This window comes from Ambystoma mexicanum, chromosome 5p (genome assembly GCF_040938575.1).
Source record: "Ambystoma mexicanum isolate Mex_15411 chromosome 5p, UKY_AmexF1_1, whole genome shotgun sequence".
In the NCBI taxonomy this organism is placed as follows: domain Eukaryota; kingdom Metazoa; phylum Chordata; class Amphibia; order Caudata; family Ambystomatidae; genus Ambystoma; species Ambystoma mexicanum.
Genome location: NC_090930.1, coordinates 1203825545 through 1203845864, shown reverse-complemented (window position 1 = coordinate 1203845864; position 20320 = coordinate 1203825545). Strand labels below are relative to the sequence as shown.

Sequence of the window (20320 nt, the reverse complement as noted above, 5' to 3'; positions counted from 1 at the left end):
CCAGAGGCAGGCGTCGTGCAAGTCTGTCAAGACATCTTAGACCCGCAGTCTCGACACTTCTTAAAACCCAGCCGTGGGGTGGAAGAAGATGAAGACATCATGGAAATCTTCACAACGAACAGGTTCAAAGAACCGAAAGAACAGTAACTCAGAAGAACCAAGGCACTCCAAGATCTCTGAAGCAAACACGTTCGCGGAAAAAACAGAACTGAGGCTACTGGCGTTGTGCATCCTACTTATAACATCTGGTGACGTCGGCTCGACGTAGGCCCTCGAGGACAGTGCATCGACGCAGACAATTTTCCGAAGCAGCACAGCTGTGGTGATTACCTATCATAGGTATGGAATACTTTGGAGGACCCAATCCCCTCGAAACTTGTTTTGGTGTCAGTGTATGTGGGGTACTAGTATTTCTTTGGGTTTAGCTTTGAATCTTTTTTCTTATTTCTCTCAATTCTGAATTAGATAAATATTTGGAAGTATGTGTTTGTTTAATGTGATTAGATTCTACTGAAAGGAATGTTTGTTCCAATATCTTAATTTTTTTTAGAATGATGAATTGTGTTCTCTTGTGACTCGAGGGATTTATGTATTTTTTCTATTGTATGGAGAAAATTCTTGGACATTTTTTGTTATTTATGTTGTGTAAGTATTCCTGGAAACTATATATGCAACAATAAAAAAAAAAAGTATGTTTGGGGGAATACAACTTTAGGCACCAAAAAGCCATTAGGATACCAACCTCTGAACTGCACGCCATCAACTGATGGCTAAAACTCAAGCAGACTACTTTTGAAGTGGATTCCAAAGGATGAAGACTCTGTGGGATGAATGTGTCCAATAGAAGGTGCAATTAGCTACTAACTTCACAGGATCCAGACAGTTAATAGGTAGAGTCAGTTCACCATCATGCAATCCTAGGGCCTGGTGAAGGCAACAATTTCTGTAATAAACCTCAACCCAACCGGGCTATCGTATCAGTAAATAGTAGTAAAGCTGGGATGGAGCAAGCAACTTCATTTTGGTTAGAGGTTAGTGAAGTTAAGCAATATTTATTGCATGGCACATTGAATTGTGCGTTAACTATACCGTACGAACAAAGTGCAAAGATGGCTAACAATTACATAAAATGGTAATAAATGAAGATAGATTTTTCCATTTTTATTGCTGTTAATTCAGGGACAAAAAGTTTGCATAAAATCCAATCTTTTCTAGAAATATAAGTAAACTTTCCAGTACATAACAGTTCAAATATCAAAGAATATGGTAAACATACAAATAAAGAGAAGGTAACATACCTCCTATTTACAGTACAGTATTTAAAATCATAAAAAAAGTTCCTTAAAGTACATCTGGCAGGTAATTCAATTGGATGTGGCACTCCCCACTATCCTTACTGGAACTCGTCAACTGTAGCTTAACAATTCATTGAATGTGGTCCAAAAATAACCAAAACAAATAAGATTTCCTTTAATCAAAATAAGTGTTGTACTAAAACTTTATTTTTTTTTAAATTAAAGCTTTGTTTTATTTACCTTCCAACCCTCCATGAAAAAAAGTTTAAAAAAATGTACACGGTGCTACAAATATAAATGCCACCTATGAAGACATTTAAGAAATCAAGCTTTTTTTCAAGTTTCTCTTTAGCATTTTATGACGCAACTAAGACTGAACTCAACTTTCATTTTTTACTGCATACCAGTACCACATCTAGTTTTCAAACCCATGTCGGATGTAAATTCCACAAATGATGCTAAAAATGCATGGATTACAGTAGTGATAGCTCATCGGATTGATGCAGCAGGCATCAACATACACATTTTTCCAGATAACCTCAGTGCACTTTAGAAAATCAAAATATTACCTGGAAGCAAAATTAGTGCATATTTTTGCTATTAAAAAATGTAAAAAATAACAGCAGCATTAAAGTTTGTGACATGACACTGACATGGTTAACACCACCTTAAACATTCGAAATTCAGTCTTTCACATTATAAATCACACAGTGGTAAATTATAAAAAGTAACATTGCTACTCAGTAGATAGGATACATACATTGCCTCCCAAACCACTGTAGAAAACATACTTTGTTCAGAATAAAATAAACCATTTTACTTTCTAAATGCAATTAAACACTATCGGATTTGAGGCGGAAAAGCTAGACTTTATTGCAAAGTTTTGCATTTCGCCCCACATCCTTTTATCACTAATGTCATCAGCTAAATTTCAAAAAGTCTGTCTTCAATGTGAACTTAATATGCAGACACACAAATTACAAAAGTACCACATTCATACCAGTTTGTTCACCTTATGCTTTTCCAAATGGAGGCTAAAGCTACATTTCTGAAAAAGGCTGGCGTGTTTACAAATGTTTTCCCTCACAGACAGCATCATCCCTTTCCAAGCAATCACCTTTATTTTGTAATTAAACACTGCGCTATAACACTGCAAGTCCTTGAATCAGTATCTTGTGTGCAGCCGATGAAATTTGTGAACGTCTGTACGTAATACACACAGGTATTTACATTGTAACATGCTAAAAACGAAATTTGCAGACACATTGATGAGCGTATGTCTGCTCAACTAGTGTCGGAGGAGAGTGCAGCACAATGAAGGACCAAGCTTCCTTCTTCAATCAGATGCCTGCTTCACAGAGCAATCCATGTTCAAGTGAAATTTAGGTTCATGAATGTAGTAAACCGTGACTCCATCTCAAGTCCTCAGTGTAAGACCATGTCCTTTCCGCATGAACAGCCTCATGCTTGGTAACCTACACATGAGCTGCTTGGTCTGCAGTAGGCGGCTACGAGCAGTACCATCTTGCATTTTCTTTAAATTTGGTTTATTGGATAAGGTTAAAAAAAACAAACTTGGCCAAAACAGTAAAAAATAAAATAAGTTGGAAAGAGTAGCCCTAAAACCAGACCAAAACTAGCATTCTTCGAATAGATCTTGTTAAACTTGGTTCAGTCTTTAAAGTTCAAAGTAGAAGGAATAGGGTTAGTGGGAGGTCCGTACCTCAGTCTGTGTGCCTACAACAGGAAATAACTACTAAGTCAGTGCGTATCATGAAATTTGATATAAATCACTAGAAAATAGCAAAATTTAATTTTTCGAAATAAAAAAGGCACCGTCTCACCCTGAATTGTGTGTTTAGGCTCATAATAAAAACTTTGCTGAGTTCTTCGTTAGTAAAGGGGCATTAAATGTAACAAAAAACACTTTAGAGAAAAAATACTTTAGGCTTCATTTGTAAGGAAGAGTTGGATAACCTTAAAAACCAACAATCAGGCAAGCTACCCGATCAAACCATTGACAAGCACTGATTCCGGGAATATCATTCGTGACCGCTTTGCAGCCTTGGTGGCACTAGTTCCCAAATACTACAAACGAAATGAGATCCTGAAATGAACAAGGGAGCAATTTAATTTGGCTTCGTAGTCCCACACACATTCACTTGGCATTTAGACACACCAAGTTTCATTTCAGTACTGTAGATTATGTGACATGGAACAATACTAGAACCACTGTTATTTCCTAGTTGGGCAGTACAGTGCATACATGAGCAATTACACACTGACACGCTCACAAACAATTCACACTGCCAATGTCAAGTTACAAGCAGGTACAAGAGAACAATGCACTCAAAATGTCCTTTGGGAGTTCTCATGATTACTTTGTTGGCTGGCATCCATGGGTGGCTGTTTACAGTCATGTGAATAGTGTCCTGCTCCACCACAATTATAACATGAGACATGTCCATTCTTTTTGGGCCCAGAACCATTTGTGTTAACTACATTCGGCGTTGGATACATTGGATAAAATCTGGGAAATCCTGCCATCTGCTGCATTCCATAGTTGGGCTGGTTTCCTAGCACTGGATCGTGCATCAATCCATTGGCATATGGTGCTTGAGGCAAGAAGAAAGGAATCTGGGTCCCATTACTTTGATGTGCTTGGTTGAGGTAGCTGCCGTTACAAAGCGATGGCAAAGTGAATAACTGCGGAACTCTGTAGACTTGTCCAGGCATTGGGGAAGGATAAAAATAATGAAGGCTTCCATTAGTCCCACAGCTACACCTACGGCCACAGGACCCACAAGTCCCAGAAGGCATTTGCTGTGGTGGTAGAAGTGTTCCATTCGTACTAGAGTTTCCAACAGCACTGATATAAGATGTGCTGTCACTCTGTGCAGTGCTGTGTGTTAACGATGGGCTTGGGCTGGGGGCAGGCCCTGGGGTATGTGTAGGAACTGCAAGCGGACACATGGATTGAACTTGGCCAACACCAAAAGCAATTGGCTGAGAAAGAGTTGTGGCTGTAGGATTCAGCACATTTGAATTCTGGGAGGGCAGCACAGTGGTGGAAAGAGGTGATCCTGGCAAAGCAAAAGGGGAAGGTGGAGAGGCTGTTGTGAGACCAGATGCTGGAAGAACTAATTTTAGGTTGCTGGGGGGTGGTATCGTTCCAGTGTTTCCCTCAGCATGAGACACTATTTGATTGGGTCCCGTTACATGCAATACTGGCTTTTTGACAGGATCCGTTGTAGCAACAGGGGAGGTTGCAAAAACTCCTGGGCTGTGGACTGGAATAAAGGCAGTGGTTTGCAATGCAATGTTCAGGTTTCCTATTGGTTGAGGTGATCCGTTTACTGCACAACTCTCAGGAAGTCCCTTTGGGGATAACATCTTCATTCGTTGAATTGATAAATGAATAGCAGGGTTAGCAGTCTGGACAGTATGCGGCAGGAACGGCGATGGAACAGGTAAAGTCAGATCAATGTGTTTTTCAGACTCTGTAGGAACCGGATTAGCAGTATTCTCTCTCATTGGTGACTGCATACCAACTGGGGCAGTAACCAACACTCCCATAGATTTTACATCGGCAGGTAAGGGTGGAGTTACTGCAGCATCAGGTTTTGGTGCACCATTGTGCATTACACAGTGTAAAGCTGACATAAGAGATACAGGGACAAACTTTGAATAATTCGAAGGATCATCCAGCATACTTCTGTCACCGTTTCCCATTGGAGTAATCTGGGCAGACGATTTAGCAATAGTCCGATTGAGGTCAGTGTAGCTTGAAAACCTTGACTGCTTTCCCGAATCCTCTGAATTGCTGTCTGTATCTATACGTGGGAGAAGAAAAGAATAACACCACATCAGAACAAAAGCAACAAAACATTAGTAAATGTACAGTGGAAGTTAACCCGATCACAAAAAACATCCTCCACCAAATATCAACTGGTATAGTGCATCATATGGACCAAACTGTCTTACAAAGATTTTCTTATTCTCAATACCCTGCTCTCTATAGAAATCGCAAGGGAAGGTGGAGCTATGTAAAGATTAAGCAAGCAGGCTCACTCCTTATCAATGAGTCAATAATGGGTGCAGTGAAATTCTTAAATAGGACCATATTTCCTTAGCCTGCCTGATCGTCACATATTGGGCTCCTGAAGTTGATGCAGATAGTTTGGAATGGAGGACATTTCAGTAGAACTTTTCATGTCTCATTGAATTCAACGTGACATCTGTAAATGTGCAAGGGGATTTTTATTGACCAAGTTGTACGCCTTCCCCTTCAATTACCATACATTTCTCAAAAAAGCTCCCCTACTGGAAAACAATCACAATGCGTTTACTCTGCATAGATGAAGTGGGCTGATAATGGCAGTGGCATGGACTGTCAAGTAAGAAGTGATTCTGGGGAGGGGTAGGGGTATGTGAAAAGGGTGCCTGTGTTTGTATGATTGTTGGGAACAGGAAGGTTTCCTGTAGTGCCAAAACTGGGCTCAGGGAACTGGGCATCAATGAAATCGGCCTGCGAGGAAACCTCATAGATCCAGAATAAAGAGTCTTATTAAAGCATTGAACGCATTACAACAATCTGGTCTTAATGACCATAGAGAACAGGGAGATTGGCTTAAAAATCCATAAAATTCATCAGCAGACAGCTGGAAGATTGGGATAGCACAGGAATCGCAGATGAAATTAGGAAAATCTATTACACACAAGGAAAAGAAAACAATGGACAAACGCAATACCACACAAAGGTGAGACTAATAGGATAGCATACACGATTGTTGGTTTTAGGCAGAATTGTATGCAGTACCCTTTGGGAACACCACACACAATTAAGACTACAAGTGACAGTACAAATTCACCTTTGGGACAAGCCTGTACTACACAATTAAAGTGGTATCAGTGGCTGAGCAGCCAGACTTTGCTCAAGAGTAAGTGAGCAGTATCAGATAGTTACAGAAAGGACAGCAATTACTATGATTCAGGCAAACACTGACTCAAGGTTTTCAAGTAAAAGAATATACATTTCACTATTCTAAGCAGTTTAAAAAAAATCACACTCTTGATTCTAGAACGGTCAGCTCCAGGGATGGCAGCTTAATTGCTGTGCTCCTGTGCCTGAACTTTTTCCCCTGACAATATACTGTAATTTCCTGGAAGATGTCAACTCCTGCTACTCCAGATGCTAAAAGACAAAAAGGTGGAGAGAAAAAGTATTGGAGGGGGCAGAGAACATAAACTCTTTGATATGCTGAGCAAAATGACATTTGACATTGGAGAGATAAAGGCAGCTCTTTTGAAGTCAGAAGAAAAGTTTTCCACAGTTGTCAAAAGAGTGGATTCGGTTGAAGAGCATTTGAATGTGGTGAATGAAAAAACTTTAAAGTTGATGGACCAGATCAGAGAATTGAAAGTGGTAAATGAGAAGATTACCTTGAAGCTCTCAGCACAGGAACATTTTTCTAGGAGGAATAATCTTCGTTTTGCTGGCTTTCCAGAAAATGTGGAAAGAGGTAATCCCATTGACTTTCTAAATAAGAAAGTGCCTAAGTTGCTGAATTTAGATGCGGCTGTCTCATTGGAAATAGAGAGAGCTCATCGGTCTCTTGGACCTAAACCAGCCCTGGGTGAGAGACCAAGGCACATTATAGTTAAATTCCTGAGCTTCCCTGTGAAGTTCGTATTGAGAAAGGCTCGGGAGCTGAAGGATTTTGCCTGGGGAGGCAATAAAATGATGATGTTTGCAGACTTGAGTAAGGATGTAATGGATAAAAGGAAAACTTTTAATGGGGCGAAAATAAAAGCCTGTGAAAAGAATCTGAAATACTACATGATCTTTCCTGCAATTTTGAGAATAGTGGTGGAAAGTTGAATACATTCTTTTACTGAGAGCAAATTGGCAGAAGCTTTTCTTTCTGACTTGACCCTGGACCCCATGGAAGGTACATCATCAGGTTTGGAGCCCGATGCCAGGCTGAGGAAGAAAAAAGGAAGACCTGATTCACATTAGACTCTGAATGCTTTGTTGGGCGTATTTTTATTTGTTTTTTTATTGTTCATTACTTTGCAATTGTCTTTTTGCATGGATGAAAATGACCGCTGCCTGAACGCCGTTATTCACAACAGAATTGGAATGTTTACATTCTTGAAAGGTAAACATTGATTGCCTTGAAGTGTCCGTGTTGTTGGTGTTAAGGAAAGCACCTTGTTGATTTGTCACGTTACGTGAGACGTAACGGGGAGGATTCTTCCTTCCTCGCATTCATTTGCTTCCTGTTCACCACGCCCCTTTTGTTTCGTGAGGGATCCGAAGTGGTAAACTCTGAAGTGGGACAATGGATCCTCCTGCGTGCTGACGCCGTCATGCTGTCATGAGCGGCAACTGCGTGCAGCGATGTGTCCGATTTCCTGCTGAGGGTGAAATTGAAGTGCTCAGGGCTTCACGGTGTCCGCGGATTCGATCGGGAATGCAGAGTATGGTGTCCCTGTTTGCTCCTATGGGACTTCTGTAAATTGCATGGGTAAGATGAAGTGTCGCTGCTGCCTCGAATTCTTTTGTGCCCAGGGTTGCGCTCCTCATGCTTCCCTCTTGACTGCCTTTCCAGATGCTGCGTAGGGTTAATGTCTGTTGGACTATTCTGCTCCAACAAGCAACGGATTTGGCAGTCTTCACCTGAATCGCCCCTTTCGCTTGGGTGCCCCAGACTGAGGGTCACTGCAGAGTGCCTTGTACCTTCAAATGCCACAATTTGGAAGGATTAAGCCCCTCCTGGAGACAATGGATAGCTCCACTGTTGGCTTGCTGCTCCTCGCACTTCCTGTCCATTGACCAGAATATTCGAGTGCCTCGGCTGGTCACGCTACTACGTGCCCATTTTTAATTACATGCGAGTCCATTGATGGCTGGCTCCTCACACTGCACCCGAGTGCCTGGGCCCTCAACACTGTCTGCCCGCTGTTGACAGTACTAACGTCCCTCTGCTACTGTCAATGCATGGCCACTATGAACCAGATGCGAATCCGTCAGCTGCAGGCATCCGATGCTGTTCGTCCATTGTTGAGACCTACGCAATTGCTCACGGTTTTATTTTTGGGGATGCCAACATTTGGAATATTGGCGTTCCGACAATGGCGGTGTTGAAATCTACTTTGTATGCCTGTGGTTGCAGCAGTTTGCATCCAACTGTGCGCTCATGTTCCTATTCTGTGAGAAATAATAACTCTGTGACCCCTATTGTGGATGGTATTATGCATATAACATTGAGTGGGGTTTACCATTATGTGTTGGAAGTGTTCAAAATGTGGCTCTGGCTGCTTGAAGTCATTCTCTCTCGATTTCATCACCTACCACTGCACATGTTCATTCATCCTGTGACTTTGCGCAAAGGGGCTCGGGAGATGGAAAGGAAAATGAATGCTTTGCAATGTCATTACCCCTGTGCTTGAATGTGGAGTTGTCCGACGGCATTACACTGTTGTGTGACTTTGGGAGAAACGCCATATAGTTGGTCCAGGTGGTCATGACTGATTTCGGAGGCAGTTCAGTTTACATTTAACGGTTGCAATAGGGACTGGAGTACATTAGTTTGTATTACCCCATAATCCATGGTCCAATTTCACTATTATCATGAGGGATGGCTCCTTGGTAACGTCTGTAGTTTCTTCAGTCCTCCATCCCTCCCCCTTGCTTTCCACGCTATGGTTTAAGGTGCAGAGATGTGGGGTCATTTGAAGCTCTGTTTTCTTTTTCTTTTTTTCCGGTTTCATTTGTTGCATAATATGACCTTGTTAGCTGCATGTTCTTAAGGGTTTGACTCAATGGGTCTATCTGGGTTTGACCTAAGTTTAGTTACTATATGCATGAGGTACTTGCTTGCATATTTGTGACATTATGAAGTAGTCAGTGAGGTTATCGGAAGTTTCTTTCTGCGACGGACTGGGAGGGGGGGTGGGGGGGGAATGGGATACATGTTTTCCTGTATATGATTGAGGCTGGAGATTACTGTATTGTACGGAGGGCAATTTTGAGTCAGGTGTGAAAGCTATACACTAGGGCATGCCTTTATTTATACTTGGAATATGTTGTATTGCATTGGGTAACTTCGGTAGGAATATCACATATTAGTGATTAGAATAGTGAAAGCCTTGGGATTGTGGTTTGGGGGTTTGTGTACATATATTGTTAATGTTCGGGAGGGTGGGGATTCGGGTTGGACATTGAGGCATCTGTGTTTCATAGTTACTTTTAGATAGTTGTGAGGTGGTGTTTGGTGTGAAAACATTTTATATTAAGCAAGATCCATTGGTATAGATTTATTTGGCGTTGGCGTGGATAGGACCAGGAAATTCACTTGATTCATATTAATATGGTAGGGACCATTTTCTTTGTCATATTTATGATACTTGGGCATAGAGTTTAGTTTCTGGTGGGTATAGTTCAGAATGTAGTACTTGATGCATATATTTATGCTTCTATTAAGACTCATGTTTATGCTGTATGTTTGTTCGTCTGTGTGTCTTTTGTTGTTGTGTCTATTCTTTCCTTACTTGTTCCTTTCATTTTGTGGGTCCTTGCCTTTGAACTTGATGTATACTGTATGCATTGAACTTACCTGAATTGGGAGTTATGGTAGCATTGACTTTTGTTTCATGGAATGTCAAGGGAATTGGTAATGCTGTGAAAAGACGCAAGGTTTTGGCACGATTATGGAGAAAGAGCTGATGTGGTTTTCCTTCAAGAAACACATTTGGATGAACAAACAGAAAAATACTTGACCATTTCCAAATACTCTAGGGTTGTCTCCAATTGCTATGACTCTAGATCTAGAGGGGTGAGTGTATTGTTTCGGAAAGGCCTACTGATTCAAATTGAAAAGACAGATGAAGATGAGGAGGGTAGAATCTTATTGCTTGACCTCCATGATGGGAAAAAGATGACGATTGGTACTGTATATGCATCGTGCTCACCGACTGTCTTTTCTCAATCAATTAGGCATTTTGCTGGATGGTATGGAGGACGAGTCATTTGTGTTCGACAGAGACTTTAATTTCGTGATGAATAGTAGGTTGAATCGAAAATCAGAATGTAGATATTACAATGAGAAGTTTAGTGAGGACTTGAAGTCGTTTGTATATAAATATAAACGTAGAGATATATGGAGGGAACTTCATCACGATCAGGAAGAATTCTCGTTTTATTCGCCTGTTCATGATTCGTTCTCCAGAATTGATCATTTCTTTATTAGTGATACTTTGAGTAGTCAGACAGTGTCCACAAACATACTCCAAAGGGGTATCTCTGATCATGCTTTATTGCATCTGGAGTTAATGTTGGACAATGTAGGTGCCAAGACAAGGAGGTGGAGAATGCAGGCTAACACACTAAAGGATGACTTTGTTACTGAGGGTTTAGATGCTTTTATTGGACATTACTTTGAGAATGTAGGTTCGGCTGGTATTAAGTCTGTCTGGGATTGCTTTAAGGCAGTCTTACGGGGAGAATTGATAAGTAGGTCTGCCCATGCAAAGAAGAATAATCAGAAAATGATTAGTAATCTGGAGGCGGAGATCACAAATTTACAGAGGGTTTGTGCTAATGACGTTTCGGGTCGAAATAAGCTGAAACTGCATAAATTAGAAGCAGAATTGAAGACTCATACAAAATTCGACGAGCAAACGTTTGTTTTATTCGAAACAGAGGTTTTGGGAATCTGGTGATCGGAATGGTAAATTATTGGCTTACAAGCTTAAGGGAATGGTAACTGATACATGTGTTTCTACTATTCAAACTGATGGTGGCATTACTTTACATAGGAGTAGAGACATCTGTGAATATTTCAGGGATTTTTATGAGTCTCTGTATAGGGAGGATAGAGCCCCAACTGATGATAGATTTGAAATGTTTCAGAACATTTCACTCTCTAAACTGGCTCTTGAGAAACAGACTTTACTTGACTCTGCAATTGAGGTTGCTGAAGTTAGTATGGCTATATCACAAACGAAGGATGGAAAATCTCCAGGTCCTGATGGAATAGTCTCGGAATTTTATAAAAAATTTGAGGTCCGATTGGCACCTGTGTTGTGTGAACTTTATAACTAATTTATAGCGTCGGGAATGCTGTGTGATTCAATGAAAGAGGCATTGATTGTTGTGATCCCGAAACCTAATAAGGATCATACTAGGTGTGGAAATTACAGACCTATTTCTATGTTGAATGTTGATCTTAAAATTTTCACTAAAATTTGGGCCAATAGATTAAAGTTGTGTGGGGGGGGGGATCTGATTGATGGGTCTCAGGTGGGATTAATTCCAAGGCAGTATGGCTATGACAATATTAGAACTGTGCTCAATGTGGTTGGTGAGCGTTTTGGAAAGGTCTTGAATGAAGTCATTGGGTTTTTTGGTGCTGAAAAAGCCTTCGATAGGGTGAACTGGAAGTTTCTGGAGTACACTTTAATGAAAATGGGATTTGGCCCAATCTTCATGACAATGGTAGTGTGTGTTAATAGGGATGTTAGGGCCCGAGTATTGGTTAATGTGGTTATTTCGGATTCATTTCAGTTATTGAGGGGCACGCGACAGGGCTGTCCGTTGTCCCCCTTTTTGTTTGATTTGGCATTAGAACCACTTGCTACTTATATTAGACAATGTGAGATTATTAAAGGAATTGTGGTTGGGAAAGTTGAGGTTAAAGTTTTATCGTATGCTGAGGACATGCTTCTTAGGTTGTCTAATCCTGAAGTATGTGGTGATGTAATTAAAGAAATGTTTCAGGAGGTGGGTGATTTATCAGGACAAAGTGAATTGGGATAAAACGGAGGTCTTTCCTTTGTCGAGTCACTGTGATTGTAATGTTTTGCGTTCGTTGAATTGTAAGTGGTCCCCAGGGGGGGTTAAATATTTAGGGATTCATATTATCGGGGATATGAAGAAATTGCTACAATTAAATTTGGACTTGGTAACTGCGAATATGTCATTATTGGTTAAGAGATGGGAAAGATGGTCATTGAATTTGTGGGCAAAGAGAAATGCGATTAAAATGATCTTCTTACCAACAATCTTATATGTTCTCCAGTCTATCCCGTTGTTATTTAAAAAACTATTATTCAATATTAAACTTTTTTCTTCTTTTTTGCGGGGTCCTGGAAAGAGACCTCAGGTTCTGAAATACATGCTGGTACAAAAGGTTGAGGATGGGGGATTTGGATTCCCTGATTTGATTAAATATTACAAAGCCTTTTTGCTTAAAAAAAGCTCATATTACTTTAGAGACTGGATTGCACATGAACCAATTTGTTTGCGCATGGAGAGGGAAATGCGTGCTCCATTTGACCTGGGGAATGTATACAGTATGGATAAATTACCAGTTAGGAGATTGAAGTTAACTCCAATAGTGGCAACTAGGCAGGTGATGGGGGCGTGGTTTAGAGATAATGGACAGAGTTATGGTTTCAGTCCTGATGCTTCTATATGGTATAATGAAGCGTTGCAGATTGATAATGAATGTTTGAATTGGAGTAGTTGGGTGAATAAAGGAATTCTGAAACTGATGGATGTGATGGATGGGGATCGGTTGTTGAGTTTTGTAGAATTGCGAGATAGATTCGGTTTGAGGCGAAGTGAACGGAAAAGGTACTTGTCTTTAGTGACTATGATAAATAGTAGGATGGAAATGGCTGATGGTTCTATTGGAAAGAAACCTGGAGATTAGTAGGTTGTTGAAGGGTCAGGAATACGGTGTGCGTAGTTATATGCAATTCATGCCTATTGATGAGAAGCTCCGAGTTGCGTGGTCTAGATTGCGAGAAATCGGGTCGAATGATGTTCAGGGTGAAATTTCTGAAGTTGATTGGAGAAATATTCTGAAGGCTACCTTGAATTTGGGGCCTGATATGGGTTTGCGTTTAATTCGGCAGAAAGTTGTTGGGCGGTTGTATTGGACGCCAGTTAAGATGTTTAAATTGGGGTTACAGCCTAATTATCTGTGTTGGTGTTGTAATGTTGATAGGGGTACTTTATTGCATCTACTATGGGATTGCCCGAGAGTGCAGGCGTTTTGGACGGCAGTAATCGATAGGATTGATTTGTTTTTGGTATTGTTCTGCGGAGATCGGCAGTGAATGTCATTTTGAGGAATCTCCTCACTATGTAAATAAGATGTTTAACTGCATCCTTGGTCCATTTCCTTCCCCAGTTTTCAAAGTGAGATCTAAAGGATTGTTTGAAAGTGGTCTTCCCTCTGCCTTAACTCTTATCTTGTGGCTTAACATCTTGCCGAAGGCCGACATCAAAGAGGGGAGTGCCTAGGACCTCCCTGGGCAAAGATGACCATGTCGTCAACATAGAGTAGGGTCTTGAAGGCGAGGATCCCACATGTATATTGCCATTTACCTAAAGGCTGCTGCTAGCGGTTTGAATGCCAAGATGAAGAGCAATGGGGACTCCTTTCTTGTCCCCAATCTCAAATGTATATGCATCAGCAACACCACCATTCAAAAAGATTTAGGCTGAGCTCCGGCATAAAAAAGTAGGCACATGACAAGACTCTCCAAATCCCAACCTTTGAAGTGAATATGTCCTAGAGTGCTGCTAGTGGAGTATGGTTGACAGCATAGTGACGTTGAAGGTCAAGAATTGTCCTAACATTGTCAGCACCCAACCTGCCATTTAGGAACCCCAACAGAATGTTGTATTAGGACATTCAGTTTTTCTGAAAATAATATCCCCCAAAATGTGAATTTCGGTGTTGGGAGATCGGCCTACAGTCCCCACATTCTCTTTGGTCACAACCTGGATTAGGAATTAGTAGAATATGCCCCTCTTTCATTTAGAAAAAGTATTTTTTCTAGACAACTAGAAATCCTTTATACTGCACCAAATTACCACTGCAGTGGCCTCAAACGTTAAACAAGTATACAAAATCTGACAAAGCTTAACAAGTCATGAAAAAGTACACATTAATTTCTATAAACAGAATTGACAAAATAATCCTAAAAATCCACAAAGAAGGAAATCCATGTTAAATAAGCGTCCCGTAGAGGGCAGATATGTTAACCACATACTCCATTTAGAAATTGGTCACATACAGAACCGCAGAAAATAACCAGATATAGTCGCAGTTCAATAAATTAGAAGTTACTCACCGCAGTGAACATCCATAGTCCCCTTTCCTCCATATTGTATGGGCGTCCCTCGCTAGGGACGGGAGACGGAACCCCTTTCACCAGAAAAAAAATATCATCTTCCCCTCTAAATACAGAGGCACTGCCCCAGGAGCATGCACTCCCCCGACTGTGTCCACCGGCTTCACTCAGTCACCACTGACGCGTCAACAATATTACCATTGCCTAATGACACCAGTTTTATTAGGGGGGGGGGGGAGGATGGTGGGACGTATGGAAGATTACAACTGAATGTAGCCCCAGGCTGGAGATGTGACCCTCCTTAAGGAAACAAGTTCCTTTATACAGCCTGCCCGAATGCTGCGCATCCATGGAGCAGGCATCCAAACAGTAGTGCTTGCACAAGGCCGAATGAATGGTCTATGTGGCCGCCCTGCTGACATACCACGGAACGTGCCTCTGGAACAAGACTGCCACGGCCTTGGCTCTGACAGCGTGGGCATGCAGGTTTATTGGAAGCAGTTTGTGCTGCCCCTTGTAGGCCTCATTGATGGCCAAAACCATCCATCTTTCTATGGAGGCCTTAGAAGCCTGATATCCTGGCTTGGACGACCCGAAGGTGGCAAAGAGCCTCCGATTTGCAGAAGCTCTAGGTTCTGTCCAGGTAGAATTTCGTGCAACATCTAGAAAATGCAGTACCCTCTGAGCATAGTCCATAGGGTCCGTGAAGAAAGTAGGTAGCACTATCTCCTCATTTAGGTGAAACGAAGAGACTACCTTAGGCAAGAACGCGAGATGCGTTCTAAGCAACACCTTGTCCCTATGATAGTGTAAGGCTCTGAAGCCACCAGAGCTTGTATTTCGCTGACGCTGCATGCAGACGCAAGACCCACCAAGAGGGCCATCTTAATGGTGACTAACTTGATGTCCGCGGACGCCACTGGCTCAAATGGTTTATGCGCCAAGGCACCCAACACTACGTTGAGGTCCCACACAGGGTGTGGCTTCTTCTTAGGCAGGTAGAGCCTGGTGAGGCCCGCCAGATGACTTAACCACCGGGTTGGAGGATGAGAACATGTCCTCCTATGAGTTCTGGTAGGCTCCGATGGCTGCCAGATAGGTGCAGCATGTGTCTATTTGCACCCGTGAGTGTGTGAGGTGTGCCGAGTAGGGTAGAACATCGTCCAACATGCATGTCAGGATCAACCTCTTTAGATTCCGGCCAGATGCAAACCCTAGTCCACTTGCTTTTGTACTGGCTGATAGTAGCAACGCTTCTAGGGCCCTGTACAATGCCTAGGTTAGCCTGCAACAGATGCTTTAGTGTGACCTGTTCAGGAACCACACTGCAAGGGCCAACGTCTGTGGGGTGGGGGGGGGGGGGGGGGAATGACCGTGACTCCCTGCTGCGATAGACTAGCTGGGGCCAGCGGAAGGTGCATCGGTGGCTGGTCCGAAAGGCTGAGCAGCTCTGAGAACCATGCCTTTGCCGGCCACCAAGGAGCCATCAGAATGATACCGAGGTGCCGGGACTCCCTTATCTTGCAGATCACCCTGTGTACCAGGTGAGTGGGAGGGAAGGCATATGCATTTATGTTGTTCCATTGCGTCTGTAATGCATTGCCCAGCGAACCCCTGCCCTGTCAGGATGCAAATAGAGGGCACCCCCTGTTGTACCAAGTGGCGAAGAGATCCACCTGAGGATGACCCCCATCTGTCGAAGATCCCCTGAAGGACCTGATCTTTGAAATGCCATTTGTAATCGTCCACACCCAGCCGGGTGAGCCCATCCATCTCCAGGATTGACTCTCCCGGTAGGTGGATTGCCGTTAAGTGTATGTTCACCAGAGCCGACTCCCAAATGTTGACTGCTAGAGCGCAGAGGGGAGGAGACCTGGTGCCCCCCTGCTTGTTGATGGAATACATGTTGGCGGAGCTGTCCGTTTGAATGAGGATCGCTTTGCCACTGATCATAGGGAGGAAGGCTTTAAGAGCGAGCCAGATGGTCATCAACTCAAGCTAGTTGATGTGGGCCTCCTGCTCCTGATGGGACCAAACCCCATGGACACTGGCTGTCAAGGGTAGCTCCCCAGCCCTCATAGGATGAGTTTGTAGTGATGGTAACCTGCAGTGCTGGAAGGGCCTGCCGGTCTCCAAGTTGTAATCCGTGCTCCACCAGACTAGGTCCTGATGGCGATGCTGACCAGCTTCACATGGGAACCCTTCTCCTGACTCATTGAGGTTGCAAAGTGTAACAGCAAGTGCATCATTTTGAGCCTAGTGTATGGCACTGCCAGGAGACAAGCTGCCATGATGCCCAGGAGGTGTTGGTACCACCATGCCGAGGTCACTGCTCTGCTGAGAAAATGCCCAGTGGCTCTCGATAGCTATGATCTTGTCCTCAGAGGCAAAAACTCTCGGAGCTCGTATCCCAGATGAGGCCCAGGAATGTTAGATTCTGTGTAGGCTCCAGCTGTGACTTGAGATTGATGGAAAATACCCAACTCATGTAGAGTACTCATGAGATCGGCAAGGTGTGCTGGACTGCCTCCGGAGACCCTGCCCTGACAAGCCAGTCGTTTAAGGTATGGATACACGTGGTGACCTTGGGCCCTGAGGAGGGCCGCCACCTCCTTCATTAGTCAAATACCATGAGGCGTGAAGTGAGGTCAAATGGTAGAACCTTTAATTGGAAATGAAAGCCCACAATACTGAATCTTCGAAAGGACCGATGGGGCTGCCGAATTGGGACTCAAGTATGCATCCTTCAGATCCAGGGAGCACATCCAGTCTCCCATGCAGTGTCTCCGCTATAAGCGATGGGGTAACTATCTTGAACTTTTGAACAGGAAGGGAACGGTTCAAGGAGGAAAGGTCCAACACAACTCTCAGGCCCGCCTGGTTCTTCTCGTGTATGGCCACCATCCGTGAGTAGAAGCCTAGACCCCACTGTGAGGCTGGGACTTCTTCCACTGCCTGACTCTACGAGCAATTGAATTTCGACCAACAGAGCTGCTGTCCCAATCTGGGGAAGGAGGGATCAGTAGGCGGTATCCCGTGGACACTACAGAGGATCCAGGGGTCCACGAACCTCATGCGCCAGCATTTGGAGTGAAGGGCAAGCCTGCCCCCCACCGGAGACATGTGGATCCAGATGGGCGTGTAATGCCTTTTCTCCATCTGAGGCCAAGGAGGGGGACTGAAAAAAGCCCTTGGTGCAGCCTTGTGTTTGCACAGATGTTTGCTCAGAGACCCGTCTGGTTGCCTGGATCTTCGTTCCTGGAAGCCCCGGAAACCACCAAAGGACCGACCCTTGTCTCACCGCTGTGTCTGGCTGTATGTTTTAGGGGTGGTCTTAGTGAGGATGGCCAATTATTTTGCAGTCTGAACTGTTTTTTTCTTTACCAGTTCCTCATTGGTGGTGGAATGGAACAGGTCGTCACCCTCAAAAGGGAAGATCCAGTATGTGCTCCTGGAAGTCGAGTTGAACTTTTTCACCCATAGCCAGGCCGTCCTCATATCTGTAGCGATGCAAAGAGCACGGCCTGAGGTGTCAATGTGAGCCACTGTGGACTCCATAATGTCCTGCGCTATAATCTTTGCCTCGGCCAGACCCGCCTTGAAGCCTGCCTGGCTCTGTACTGGAGTATCCGGGAGGAAGTCAGCGATTTCGCGCCCAAAGCCTCTGGCTGACAGCGGCAAGCAGAGCATCCGCATTAGACTGACTAAGATGAAGGGAAGCGTCAGAATAAATCTTCCCATATGCGTACAGCATCTTCTCCTTACCCAGGAGCGCAGAGGCTGATGTAGCTGAAGATTATTGTGGCTTCAGTAAAGCGAAGCTGCAGCGATCACCGAGGAGTATGGCTGAGGGTGTGCAGACAGCAAGAGTGGAAGCCCCCCCCTCCTCTACCTGAACTTGGCAGAGGGCCCTGTTGGTAGGGTGCGCCGAGTGGGGTTTAAGCCATCCCTTCTTGGCTAGTGCCACTGCGTCTTTTTGCATCGGGATCCCCGTTCTAGCCGTGGGGCGTGTAGTGGTGATCTCTGCTAGGACACCGCCTCCAGTTCAACCTCTGGCTGAGGAAGCCCCAAGTATTCAGCCAGTCCGGCAAGCTGCTCATGGAAGGCCTTGGTCAACGATTGTGTGTCTGGGTCCTCTTCGTCCGTGTCTACCAAGTAGTTCTGCTGGTCTGGTGCAGCTGTAGGAGTGCTGGGCGCTGGTGTCCACGGCGTACTGATCAGGGCCGGCAGCTGTAGCGGAGGCTGTGGGGCAGACAAGACCATTGGAGGCATGAGAGCCGGCGTGGCGGGAACTGGCAGAGGCACCTGGGGCTGCACCATGGGCAGGGTAGCAGGCGGCAGAACTGGAGGGAGCATGTCCCTCATCACATCCCCGAGTATGATGTCTATTTGCAGAGACCTCATGAGGGTCATACACTTTTAAAAAACCTCTTTACAGGCTGGTGGAGAGCATGAGGTGCAGCATGGGCTGAGACCTGGGCGCACTCTGCCTTACTGTCGACTGGGTGTATCTGGCCTGCGACGAACTATATGCCGTAGGCCACATGCCCGGTGAAGACCAGTAGCACCTGGAAACTCGTTCCCCTACCAGCTCCCCAAAGGGGGATGGTGTCGGGCGAGGCGCTGTTTCCTCTGGGCCGGCGGCTATTTTGTCGGGGTGCGCTCCACTTGCCGGACTGGGCCCAGCCTCTTCCAAAACTCTTAGCGGTTGAGGCCCGCCCTGCACTTCAGGATGAGGCCTGGTAGGCAGATTGCCATCAGCTATGTCACTGGTAGTGCTGTGTACAGGCGACCCCTTAGACATGTGTCCAGTACTAGGGCACAGCCACTCGGGCGTAGACCGTGGTAATAGAACCTTGCGGTACCTCAGTGATGTCAACAGTAGGATCTTGTGACCCCTCTGCCTGGTGGCCGGTAGCTCCAGCAGCCTCAGTACCTGCCCTGGTACAAGAACCTGAAACGTCCCTCCCGCTGGTGTGCTTCCTAGGAAAGGAGTTGTGTTTGTGGGGTGCAGATGAAAAAAGTGCCCCTACCTTGGGCCTGATTAATTCCTTCAAGTCCTCCGGGAGGCGACCTTTCCGAAGAGCTCCCTCCACTGAGCTAGCCTGTTCTTGAGAGCGTGCGGTGTAAGCGCGTCGGACGTGCAGCAACCTTCCAAGATTTTTTTCTGGTGAAAAGGGTTCCATCTCCTGTCTCCAACAACAAGGGACGGCCATGCAATATGGAGGAAAGGGGACAGGACGTAGGAGTATGTCCACTAAGAACATGCGTTTAAAGGAATTGTAAATATTGTTAAAAAAAACATAAGACTTAACTATCTTGCTCTTTTGTGACTCGCAAATGGGGTCTTACAGTTTTTAATTCGGAAAACTGAGCAAACCTACAACCCTTGTAAAATAAAGAATGCAGCTAAAGGGTAGAAGAACAAGTTACTTACCAAACTGGTAAAGTTCTTTCGATGCGATGTTCCTACGACGTATTCCACACCTATGACAGTTGTGTTCCACAGCTGTGCACTTTGGAAACTTTTCAGCTGAGGGCGTCCTGCGTCGACATCACCGATGTTAAATATAGGACGCATGGCGCGTCTTGCCTCAGTTTAGTTCCCCCCACCCCCAGAACTTCGGACACCAGTCTCCTGGCAGTATAACTGCTTATAGCCTTGCGGAAATGGAAGCTGTAATCACAAGGGAAATTCTCCAGAGGGGCAGGCTGGGACGCCAATGTGGAATACGTCGGAGCAACATCCCATCGAAAGAACGTTACCAGTTTGGTAAGTAACTTGTTCTTCGAAGGGATTGTGTCCTCCGACGTATTCCACATTTATGACAGACTCCCAAAGCAGTATCACACTACGGAGGAGGGAGAGCATT

At 44.3% G+C, this 20320-nt stretch overlaps 1 protein-coding gene across 2 annotated transcripts in view; it reads right to left on the bottom strand.

Annotated features, from left to right (window-relative positions):
* Positions 1–1146: 1146 nt before the first annotated feature.
* ZCCHC2 (zinc finger CCHC-type containing 2) overlaps positions 1147–20320 on the bottom strand; it is a 762062-nt gene continuing 742888 nt past the window's right edge. The window contains exon 11 of one of the 2 annotated variants that reach the window (XM_069613675.1): positions 1147–5128. In XM_069613675.1, the coding sequence (XP_069469776.1) occupies positions 3645–5128 (1484 nt within the window). In that variant the 3' untranslated portion in view covers positions 1147–3644. The remainder of the gene's footprint in view (positions 5129–20320) is intronic. The other variant, XM_069613676.1, reaches the window with a different exon arrangement.